At 42.8% G+C, this 11,522-nt stretch overlaps 1 protein-coding gene across 6 annotated transcripts; it reads right to left on the bottom strand.

Annotated features, from left to right (window-relative positions):
- Positions 1–2,751: 2,751 nt before the first annotated feature.
- LOC116273266 (probable tRNA(His) guanylyltransferase) lies at positions 2,752–11,259 on the bottom strand. Of its 6 annotated transcripts, XM_031662221.1 has the most exons (7): positions 10,306–10,821; positions 9,887–9,900; positions 9,453–9,629; positions 7,747–7,916; positions 6,561–6,649; positions 4,519–4,626; positions 2,752–3,198 (listed from the first exon to the last, which is right to left on the bottom strand). In XM_031662221.1, the coding sequence occupies exons 2-7, from the start codon at positions 9,889–9,891 to the stop codon at positions 3,037–3,039; spliced, it is 711 nt and encodes a 236-aa protein (XP_031518081.1). In that variant the 5' UTR covers positions 9,892–9,900; positions 10,306–10,821; the 3' UTR covers positions 2,752–3,036. The 6 variants fall into 6 exon arrangements, with proteins under 6 accessions (XP_031518081.1, XP_031518079.1, XP_031518083.1 ...); XM_031662219.1 differs by lacking the exons at positions 9,887–9,900; positions 10,306–10,821 and adding an exon at positions 10,831–11,259; XM_031662223.1 differs by lacking the exons at positions 9,887–9,900; positions 10,306–10,821 and adding an exon at positions 10,831–11,049 and having other exon boundaries at positions 7,747–7,821.
- Between the last annotated feature and the right edge of the window lie 263 nt (positions 11,260–11,522).

Consider the following 11,522-nt stretch of genomic DNA (forward strand, 5'->3'; position numbering starts at 1 on the left):
TGTAATCCCGGCTACTCCAGAGGCTGAGGGAGAGAGCTGCTTAAACCTGGAGGAGCGGAGGTTGCAGTGAGCCGAGATCGCACCACTGCACTCCAGCCTGGGTGACAGAGCGAGACTCCGTCGCAAAAAAAAAAAAAAAAAAAGAAAAGAAAAAAAAAATCAAGCAGTGGCTTCTAATTAGTAGCAGTACAGGTTTCTTTATGGCACAGGTTTTGAACACAGCTTATCACTTTATTCAGAACCCCCTGCCTGAATAAAAAACTCGCAGCTGCAGAACTGCTGGCAATTCAACAAATGAGTGCTTATCTCCACATCATATAACAACACTGAGTGATAGCCTTTATAGTGTCATTTAAGACCCACAGAAAGCACGTTTCTCTAGGTGGTTTTCTTGAAAAATTGTACTCTAATGCCTACTTTTCTGTATTTTGATATAAAATGCTGTCAACTTACCATTAAGTTAAAATTGCCAATCAAGAGCTACATTATCTTACTTCTCACCCAGCCTATCACAGTATACCGAGGGCCTTGCTGCCCAAGGTGCTGTATATTGACAACCATACATATCAGAAGCCTTTGGGGCTAAAAATTGGATTACTGGCTGGGTGCAGTGGTTCATGCTTGTAATCCCAGCACTTTGGGAGGCTGAGGCGGGCGGATCACGAGGTCAGGAATTCGAGACCAGCCTGGCCAATGTGGTGAAAACCCCCGTCTCTACTGAAAATACAAAAATTAGCCAGGCGTGGTGGTGCATGCCTGTAGTCCCAGCTACTCAGGAGGCTAAGGCAGGAGAATCACTTGAACCCGAGAGGCAGAGGTTGCAGTGAGCTGACAGAGCGAGATTCCAAATTTAAAAAAAAAAAAAAAAAAATCAGATTGTTGAGCTTCAAACCTTCCTGGGGGCTGGGAGGAGCCAAAAACGTGCATTTTAAACAAGCATTCCAAGTAATTTTTTTTTTTTTTTTTTTTGCATCCAGAAGTTTGTGAACCACTGGTATGATGAGGGTATGGGTATCCTGGGCTACCCGAAGATATACACAAAAGTTAGATATCATATAGTCTATTTGTCTAAGAAAAATAAATGAAAAAGCAAGCCAAAGGAGTTGACATCTTTATTTCTTTCCTCAAAGAGATTTTAGCAATTACCAAACAAGAACCATATCTCCTCTTTCTATGGAGTGAGAACAGGAAGGGAAAAAATGGCATCAACAGATGGGTTGTCAATTAGTGAGGGATGAGGCCAGCAACCGCCCTTTGAAAAATACGTTTTCTTCTTAGATGTAAATTCTGCAGTGCAAGACGAGGCACTGGGACATGGGTTGTCACTTACTTTTTTTTTTTTTTAAGATAGTTTTGCTCTGTCACTTAGGCTGGAGTGCAGCGGCATGATCTCAGCTCACTGCAAAATCCACCTACCAGGTTCAAGCAATTATCCTGCTCCAGCCTTCTGAGTAGCTGGTATTACAGGCACGTGCCACTACACCCGGCTAATTTTTCTATTTTTAGTACAGACGGGGTTTTGCCATGTTGGACGTGGTGATCTACCCGCCTCAGCCTCCCTAAGTGCTGGGATTACAGGTGTGAGTCACCGTGCCCAGCCATGTCTCTTTTTTTTTTTTTTTTTTTTTGAGATGGAGTTTCGCTCTTGTTGCCCAGGCTGAAGTGCAACGGCACAATCTTGGCTCACCTCAACTTCCGCCTCCTGGGTTCAAATGATTCTCCTGCCTCAACCTCCCAAGTAACTGGAATTGCAGGCATGCGCCACCATGCCCAGGTAATTTTTTGTATTTTTAGTAGAGACGGGGTTTCTCCCCATTGGTCAGGCTGGCCTCGAACTCCCAACCTCAGGTGATCTGCCTGCCTGGGCCTCCCAAGTTGCTGGGATTACATACATGAGCCACCGCACCCGGCCTCTTGATTCTCAATAGGGCCAAATAATCCTTTCCCTCCAAAATATAAAACCAGGACAAGAGAAAAATGTGAGTTCTCTCACCTATTCCCACTACCTTCCCCCTTCAGAGGCCAAGTTTGGCTGCATGTGATGATCCTTGCTGCTCTCTGCTGCTCCTCACCCATCTCCACTGACCCAACAGAAGGTGGCGCTACTAACATTACAACTCCCCTGACACCTGCTACCTGTTGATTAGCAGGAGCATGTTTACCCCTCTGCTCTTGAAATCAAATGTCATTTTTCTGATTACATAGAGGCTACGTGAGAATCTTTTTCAGGAAGTCTAATAGGAAAGTGACTTTTAAAACTGAAATATCTTGAGTACATGGGGTAAATGTTTCTTCATCCTCATTCACTCATTCTTGTTTCTCTCATATATACACATACTTGTTTCTTCTTAGAAAGAGGTAAATGGCCTTGGAAACTATGCCCTTGGCTAGAAGATGATAATCATGCTGACAACTCCATTAAATCAGTCCACAGAATGTGTACGCAAGGACACTGAAGTCACTACTCATTTGTTCAGCCAAAGTTGTCAACTTGGCGATTGGCACAAAGCCCCGAGTCTTCCCTGCAATTCCTGAATTCAGAGGCATCACGCAGGCATTAACCCATATTTATCTTGAGGCCTGCTAAAGATGAATGCAAGTAGATGGGTGGCAGAGGTGAGATTTTCAGTCAGTGGGTTTTCTGGTTAAGAACAGGTGGGCGAGAGTTTGGGCTCCTCTTCTCTCATAGGTGAAAATAACTGACAGGTTTTTACAAGATTTATGTCACAATCTAAAAATGATTCATTCTCCAAGGCATGAAATAGTTCTTGCTTTATAAAAATAGTACTGCGATTAAAAAAAAAAGCACTTCTGCGAAAGGAACCATGTTCCAACACTGCAAACAAGGTGTCCTGCTTAAACAGAACAAGATACACCACCCCCATCCATCCCTTCCTTCCCTGTTCCCCTCCCAACTTGAGCCGTGTAATTCACACCAGTGTTCTGGGTGGTACGGATACAGCCACCTAAGGCAAGGAGCCCTGGGAGGTGGGAGGGCTTGCATGGTTAAGCACACCAGAACTGAAGCGCAAAGGGTCAGCTGTCTTCATCTAGAATATCTGGATGTTCCTTCCAGAAAGCATCCCCAATGATATCGCAGTGCAAGGGCACTGGCTTTGTCCTGGTCCGGGTTACTGCCATCTTTTTTCCTTCCATTTCTGTTGGCAGCTTAATTTCTTTTGTCATCACTTCATCCACCTACAAGTAAAAATAAAGTAGTGACATTGTTAACTCAGGAGTGGGTTTGGGAGAGAAAAGATGTGGGGATAGTTAACTTCTTATCTTCATATACTTCTGACTGCCAGATTTGAGATATATATAGATATAAATATGTGTATATATATGCGCATATATGTATGTGTGTATATATACATATATATATAATCTCAGTATGCTTGAAGTTCTTTATAATTAAAAATAGTTTTAAAAAGGTTATGTTACCCGAGCATGGTGGCTCGCGCCTGTAATCTCAGCACTTTGGGAGGCTGAGGCATGCAGATCACTTGAGGTCAGGAGTTCAAGATGAGCCTGGCCAACATGGTGAAACCTTGCCTCTACTAAAAATACAAAAATTAGCCAGAAATCATTTGAACCCAGGAGGCGAAAGTTGTAGTGAGCTGAGATGGCACCACTGTACTCCAGCCTGAGCAACAGAGCAAGACTCTGTCTAAAAAAAAAAAAAAAAGTTATACTATAGTGAAGCGATCTTAGGAACAAAGGATTCCATGTTCCTCATTAGCAATAACTATAGAATTAAAGGTGTTTCTTACCTTCCACCTGCATTAAGAGGTATCCAAGTCTGTACCAAAGAACAAATGTTTTGAAAAACTCAAAGAGCTGGAGTTGCCAGTGGAATGACTAGCTCTCAAGGTACTCCTTGGTACTTGAAAACATTCATTTCAGGAAAAAAAAAGAAAAAAAAAAAAAAACTTCACATGGAAGGAAATAAATTTAGAGAAATCATTATGCCTCACAGCTGGTACAGAGAGAAAATATTGGTAAAATTAAGGATATAGGTAAATGTACAGACTTATTACAGAATATTAAGTATGAATGTCAAAGGAATCTCATGACATTTATGAAAATAACAAACCCTCATATACATCGTCTCTTAGTGCCTCATATTATAGTTGTCGTGGGATGGAGAGACCATTTAATGGTATTATCCAGTGTGAAAGTATTTTTTAAGTATTTTATGAATGTACAAATCCTCATACCTGTACTGTATCCTTTTAAAAGGATTTTATTGGATACAAGGAAAGCTTATAACACAGAAAAATAAAGGCACTAATTCTAAAATTCTGTAATTCTACTTATGTATGGGAGATTTTGGACCACTACTGACTGACAAAATGTAATTAAAAATAAGAATCTATGGCCTCTCCTCTTGGAAAGGATCTGGTTTGCGTTAGCAACTGGAGTCACATCAGCATACAGGCAGCAAAGAGGGGACAGCTTGGAATGGGCACAGGCTCTTTTTTCCTGACTTCCATTTTTCTTTGAACATAACAGCATTACCTTCTGCCATATCAACACAGTCCCTTTCCTATACATCAGCGGCTCATTATTATAGTTGATGTTGAATTCAGAAAACAAAATCTCATTCTTGTCTGCTGCAAGAGTTCCCTGAGGAAATAAAAATAGATATTAAAAGCTCTGCATGTCCTCTTTCTCCCCTAATGCTACTATCCATTAGACCCACAACCTAAACTTCCACAATCAAGAAGTGGAAGGATTTTATCAAACATCTTATAGTTACTAGTGAATTTTCATCTTAAGGGCAATTATGATCTTATTTAGATAAAATTATCTCCTATACCAAACACTGGCTTCACAAGTCAAGACTGAAAGGGAGTAGGGGGAAGTGATACTAACTGAGTACATATTATGTATTTGGTCCAGTAAAACTTAGAAAGGTTATATAAATTGCCCAAAGTTAAAAGGTTGTCCTTATTCTTCTACAAAGAATCAAAATCTGAACTTAACTCTTCCAAACCTGGATATACCTACCAGTATGCCTTTTTTTTGAGACAAAGTCTCACTCTGTTGCCCAGACTGGAGAGCAGTGGCACAATCTCAGCTCACTGCAACCTCCACCTCCCAGGTTCAAGCGATTCTCGTGCCTCAGCCTCCTGAGTCGCTGGATTACAGGCGTGTGCCACCACACCCGGCTAATTTTTGTAGAGAAGCAGTCTCATCATGTTGGCCAGGCTGGTCTCGAACTCCTGACACCAGGTGATCCGCCCACCTTGGCCTCCTCAAAGTGCTGGGATTACAGGTGCGAACCACCACGCCAGGCCCCAGTATTCCTATTATTGCTATATACAAATCTCTATCATTACTATTATTAAAAATGACAACCATTTACTGAGCAATCATAATGTACCAGGCATTGTATTAGTAACTGTTAGAGCTGGGCACAGTGGCATGCACCTGTAATCCCAGCTACTTGGGAAGCTGAGGTGGGAGGACTGTTGGAGCCCAGGAGTTCAAGACGAGCCTGGGGAAAATAGCGAGAACCCATCTCAAAAAATAAATAAATAGATAAAATAAAATACATGTAAAAGATGTTACAACACATTACCTCATTTCACAGTCATCCTACAAGTAGCACTGTTATAACAAAAACCAGTATTTATTAAGCACTTACAAGGTGCTTCATAATATCCTGTTTTACATGCATCATGCCATTTAATTCTCACCATAAACCTATGAGGTAGAAACTACAATTTTCTACATTTTACCTATAAAGAACTGAGGCAGAAAGGATAAAATTACACAGAACCATGATGTGTGTAGTTGTCATGACATTTATGAAAGTAACAAACTCAGCACGAACTCTTCCCATACACAGAGGTCATAAACCCAAGAAACTACAGGTGCCCAGCAGGGAAAACTGCAATGAGGGAAGAGGCCTGGTGGGACTGACAAAAAGTCAGTGCTGGCCGGGTGTGGTGGTTCACGCCTGTAATCCCAGCACTCTGGGAGGCCCAGGCAGGCAGATCACTTGAGGTCAGGAGTTCGAGACCAGCCTGGCCAACATGGTGAAACCCCATCTCTACTAAAAATACAAAAATTAGCTGGCTATGGTGGCGTGCACCTGTAATCCCAGCTACTCAGGAGGCTGAGGCAAGAGAATTGTTTGAGCACAGGAGGCAGAGGTTGCAGAGATCACACCACTGTACTCCAGCCTGGGCAACAGAGTGAATCTGTGTCTCAAAAAAAAAAAAAAGTCGGTACTGAAGACGGCAGTCACGCAGTAATACAGTCATAAACGGCTCCAGGCAAGTGTTAGCACGTGGGAAAGCAGAGCCAGTGTCGTCAATTCCATTTCCACCAAGAACACAAAGGCTCAGGGAGAAGCAGTAATTCATCCAGGATTACAGATCTAGCAGGCAGCAGAACTGCTCCTATTATGATTTTTACATCCTTTCAAAACAAAGCTGTAAAGGGATCTTAAAAAAAAAAAGAAAAAACGTAAAGTTAACATAAAAAAAGTTATGGGAGAGCCTACAGCGAACCGTCTCCAGTTAAGTATTAATGTAGTAAGATCTTTATACCTGTAATCTCCCTTGGGCTTGTACTGGTGTTAGTCCAGATTGTTGTATAAGTGCCCAGAAAACTGTATTATAAAGATTATTGATGTGACCTGTGAGGAGAACAAAATAGTAATGTTTATATACATAAAATCTTTATTCAATATTCATTCTTCAAGGCATACTAGAGCCCTGACCCTCTCCTCTTTCAAAGTAAAGAGATCTGAGACATTTACTGACTTGCCCAAAGTCCTACACAGGGAACATGGAGGGAAGGAGCAGGAGGAAAAAAACTTCCTCCCTAACAACAGTTTTATTTGGTCATTTTAGTTATACATTATACAAATCTGTTAACTTGTGTGTTAATCCTAGGAATACTTTAGAAGTTACTTGATTTATATTATTCCAATCTCTTTTCCAGTTCTTCTGGAAAAATCAAACTAGAACAAGCAAGTGAAAGTCTCACAAACATCATCACAGTCACATACGGCAAGGGTCACAATTCAAATACCCACTGAGGCTGGCATGAACATAAATGTGTAAAGCAGTGTGTGACCCCAGAGGAACAACAGGGAATGGCAGAGACTATGGCACACTAGCATTTGTGTGTGTGTGCGTGTGCATGTGTGTGTGTGTAAAGGTAGCTGCCACTCAAAAGGCTCTGTCCAGTACTAAGAATGCAGATCCAGTATTGCCACATCTGATCTTTTTAAAAAATAGAGGTAAGGCGGCCGGGTGTGGTGGCTCGTGCCTACAATCCCAGCACTTTGGGAGGCCAAGGTGGGTGGATCACCTGAGGTCAGGAGTTCAAGACCAACCTGACCAACATGGAGAAACCCCATTTCTACTAAAAAATACAAAATTAGCAGGGCATAGTGGCACATGCCTGTAATCCCAGCTACTCAGGAGGCTGAGGCAGAAGAATCCCATGAACCCAGGAGGTAGAGGTTGCAGTGAGCCGAGATCATACCACTGCACTCCAGCCTGGGCAACAAGAGGGAAACTCTGTCTTAAAAAAAAAAAATAGAGATAAGGAGTTTTTACATAAAATTTAATTTTTCAAATACTTTAATTGAAAAAATACTTACATACTGCATTCTATACAAAGTATATGTCAAAACAAAGTATATGTGAGCCAATCCTGTATAATAACACCTGCAAGGCATTGAATTGGTGGTTTAACTACACGTGTTTATTTGGTGCCACTCACAATCTGCTTGTCGCCAGCTGAGGTAGTCCTTTAAGGTCTGGTTGCTGGGATACACCACGACTCTTCCATCAAAGCCTGGGGGATACAGAAGGGGCTGGTCCTCAAAGTAATCCCGCCAATAAAACACATAGCTGGAGGCGAACTGGGAGGCCACATGAGTCATGAACTTACTTGAAAATGTAACGCACATTGGGTGGAGCAAGAAAAAGAAAGATACATGGAATTAATTCAACACCCTGATAAGACCTGTGGGTACCACAGAGAGATAACAAACTGCCCAGAAAGCCAGGAGATAAAATGCATTTGGCTAAGAAACACATTTTAATACCTTGGTTCTGTATTTTTTTTTTTCTTTTTCTTTTTTTGGGACAGAGTCTTGCTCTGTTGCCTGGGCTGGAGTGCAATGGTGCCATCTTGGCTCACTACAACCTCCACCTCCTGGGTTCAAGTGATTCTACTGCCTCAGACTCCCAAGTAGCTGGGATTACAGGCGCAGGCCTCTACGCCCAGCTAATTTTTGTATTTTTAGTAGAGATGGGGTTTCACCATGTTGGCCAAGCTGGTCTCAAACTTCTGACCTCAAGTCATCTGCCCGCCTCGGCCTCCCAAAGTGCTGGGATTACAGGTGTGAGTCATCACACCCGCCAGTTACATATTTTAAATGCAGCCTGCCTCTCCTTCCAGTTCTATTAAGTAATCTACTGATACTAAATTTTTCCCTATAGGATGTGATATGAATTTATGATTCAAGGGGTATCTTTTTATTTTATTTTATTTTATTTTTTAAAAGATGGAATCTCTCCGTCCCCCAGGCTGGGGTGCATTGGCACAATCATAGCACACTGCTGCCTCAAATTCCTTGGCTCAAGGGATCCTTCTGCCTCAACCTCTTGAGTAGCTGGGAATATAAGCACATGCCACTGAGCCTGGCTAATTTTTAAATTTTTTGTAGAAATGAGGTCTCACCATCTTGCCCAGGCTGGTTTCAACCTTCTGGGCTCAAGTAATCCTCTCCCTCGCCCTCTCAAAGTGTTCGGATTACAGGCGTGAGCTACCATGCCTGACCTGTTTGTGTTTACAGTCATGGAAGGAGGGAAACCATTGTTGTAAAAAAAAATGCCAATTCAGGCTGAGCATGGTGGCTCACGTCTGTAATCTCAGCACTTCGAGAGGCCAAGGCAGGAGAATTGCTTGAGGCCAGGAGTTTGAGACCAGCCTGGGCAACACAGAGAGACCCCACCTCTATTAAAAAAAGAAAGAAAAAACCAATTCATTGTATGATTTATTTCCCATACAGCATTTCAAAATACTGCCAAATCAAATATCAGATTTGTCTATTTTATAATGAGATCCCCCTTAAGGAACAGTGTAATGCAATGTATGTAGAGACTATCACTGGCTAAAGCCAACCTATGAATTGTGAATATTACATTCTTATGGTCTCTGTTTCTAATCTTAATGTTCAATGCCAGGTCAGTCTAGAAACTAGTCTTATGGGGCATGAGGGGGAAGAATCAGATAAAGAGGTACACAGAATGCTTGGCTATCAGATGGAAGTACAACAATCTAAACAGGAAATATACATGCACTCTGCAGTTACAAATACTGCAGACATCATCTGTAGCCTGTAAGTCTGCGATTAAGATAAACAAAACCAAATGCTGGTAGGAAATATTCTGAAGAAAGGAGGAAGGTACTGGAATTACCTGGCTCTTCTTTTAAACCAATTGGTTTTCCGCTTGAACACAAAGCTGTACTCATCACTCTGTCCATATGCAATCACAATATCCTCTAGTTCTTCCATCACAGTCTGGGCACATTTGGTCATCAGGTGGAGAGCACGGCTGTCATTAGGTTTTGCAAAGCTGTGCTTCTCAGCAAACCTTCGTAGGGGGAAGAGAAAAGGGAAGAAAGCATGGATGGAAGCCTGTCATTAACAACAAGCTCTGTTGCTAGATAACAGAGGCTGTTTGGAGGAAGATAATGTAACAGCACTGTGAACCCAAATGCTCAACTAGCCACAACCTGACCCATTTCCCTAAGAACTTAGTGTTTTTCCTGCCCTGAAATTGAGAAAAACAGACATAAATGCTAAGCCTCAACTCTCCTTTCTGTGAAATGGGAATAAAAGAATATTTACCTCATTGGGTTGTCCTGAAGATTAGGGGGAAGATAAAAGCAATCATACCTAGCTCCTAGTAAGTGCTCAATAAATGTTAGTTATAATGATCATTAATAATGCAGCCCTTTTTAAAAATTAAATTCCCATCTTTCTATTTCTTTCTCCCCCTCCCTCTTTTTCTGAGACAGGGTCTTGCTCTGTCACCCAAGCTGGAGTTCAATGGTCCGATCACCACTCACTGCAGCCTTGACCTCCCAGGCTCAAGCGATCCTCCCACCTCAGCCTCCCCAGTAGCTGGGACTATAGGTGTGCACCACTGCGCCTGGCAAATTAAATTTTTTTCTTTTTCTTTCTTTCTCTCTTGCTTTTCTTTCTCTCTCTCTCTCTCTTTGTTTTTGTAGTGGCAGAGTTTCAGAAACAACAACAACAACAAAAACCTGGTCTCCAACTCCTGGCCTTTAGTGATCCTCCTGCCTTCCGCGCCCAGCCTTCTCTTTTTTTCTGATTCTCTGTTGAAAATAATCCATGTGGACTGTTACTGATAATGAAGCACAGACATAAGTATTGCCCACAAGCAAGGCTTACACAGACTTCTGAACAGTCAGCATTCAAAGATATCTAACAGAAAGCTAGGCGATTGGCTTAAGAGCTTAAATACTGTGCATGAGAGTGACTTTTAACAACATGTCCTTGCTAACAGGTCTCTGTTCACTTAACACGGGCACTCCAAGCCGGATCCTCATCAGGGAAGCACGGCGCCCATTCAATTACGCTAACAGCCAGCGTTCAAGCACTGTCCTAGCCAACACGCAGGGAGGGGCGATGCTCCATGCTGCGCACTCATTGGCTACCGCGTTACCCCGGTAACCGTGACTGGGGCGGCCGGGACGATTTGGAAGGGTAGAAGCCGGATTTCCCAGAAGCGCTGGCGCACCGCGACGCCCCGGGCCGAGCTCGCTCACCGATGGAAATTTCTGCCGTCCAGCCGCACTACCACCCAGCAGTGGGCCAGGCAGGTGTCGTCAGCCTCGAAGTCCCTCACGTACTCGAACTTGCTTTTTGCCATGGTCGCCCCCAATCTCAGGCACTGTCTCAGAGTGATGGAAGTGGTGGCCAAGTAATCGTGAACCTTAACTTTACAGGCGGCCCACATTCTCCACGCGGAAGGGAAAGAGCCATATAGCCCCGCCCCGGAAGTGTTCTCTTCGCGGCCGCTCTAGCCGTAGGGCGGTCATAGTCTCTCTCGCCTCTCCCTGTAGTTCTTAACCTCCCGGGGGAAGAGGATGAAGGTTTAGGTTCCTCGTTTAGCACTTCCCACGCCTGCTTCTTCCTCCTCCCTTCCTGCGGCAAATCACTCTCACGAGGTTTTTAAAAATTATTTTTTATCTGCTGGTCTTGACTCACCAGCGAAATCAGTGTCCCCGTTAGTGCCCAGAACAAAATCATACCCCTACCTAAGAAAAAAAAAAAAGTTCTTTTTCTGACGTTTGAAGGTGTTGAAGGTGTAGCTGTGATATATCCCCTTTTCTTAGTGGCATTTATTAACTCGTTGTAGAAAATCTGGAATACACGAAAAGTACAGTTAAGAAAATTAACACTTTGTTTCTCCATCTTCCCCCTCAAAGCATTGTGGATGATTCCTTTCAGTCTTTTT

The sequence above is a fragment of the Papio anubis genome, unplaced genomic scaffold (assembly GCF_008728515.1).
Source record: "Papio anubis isolate 15944 unplaced genomic scaffold, Panubis1.0 scaffold490, whole genome shotgun sequence".
Classification (NCBI taxonomy): domain Eukaryota; kingdom Metazoa; phylum Chordata; class Mammalia; order Primates; family Cercopithecidae; genus Papio; species Papio anubis.

Coding starts and splice junctions, on each gene's coding strand:
- LOC116273266 (XM_031662219.1), bottom strand. CDS start 11,021: ATGTGGGCCGCCTGTAAAGTTAAGGTTCACGATTACTTGGCCACCACT. Junction 9,630..10,830: donor GACGGCAGAAATTTCCATCG/GTGAGCGAGCTC, acceptor CCCCCTACGAAG/GTTTGCTGAGAAGCACAGCT. Junction 4,627..6,560: donor AAGCCCAAGGGAGATTACAG/GTATAAAGATCT, acceptor TTATTTCCTCAG/GGAACTCTTGCAGCAGACAA.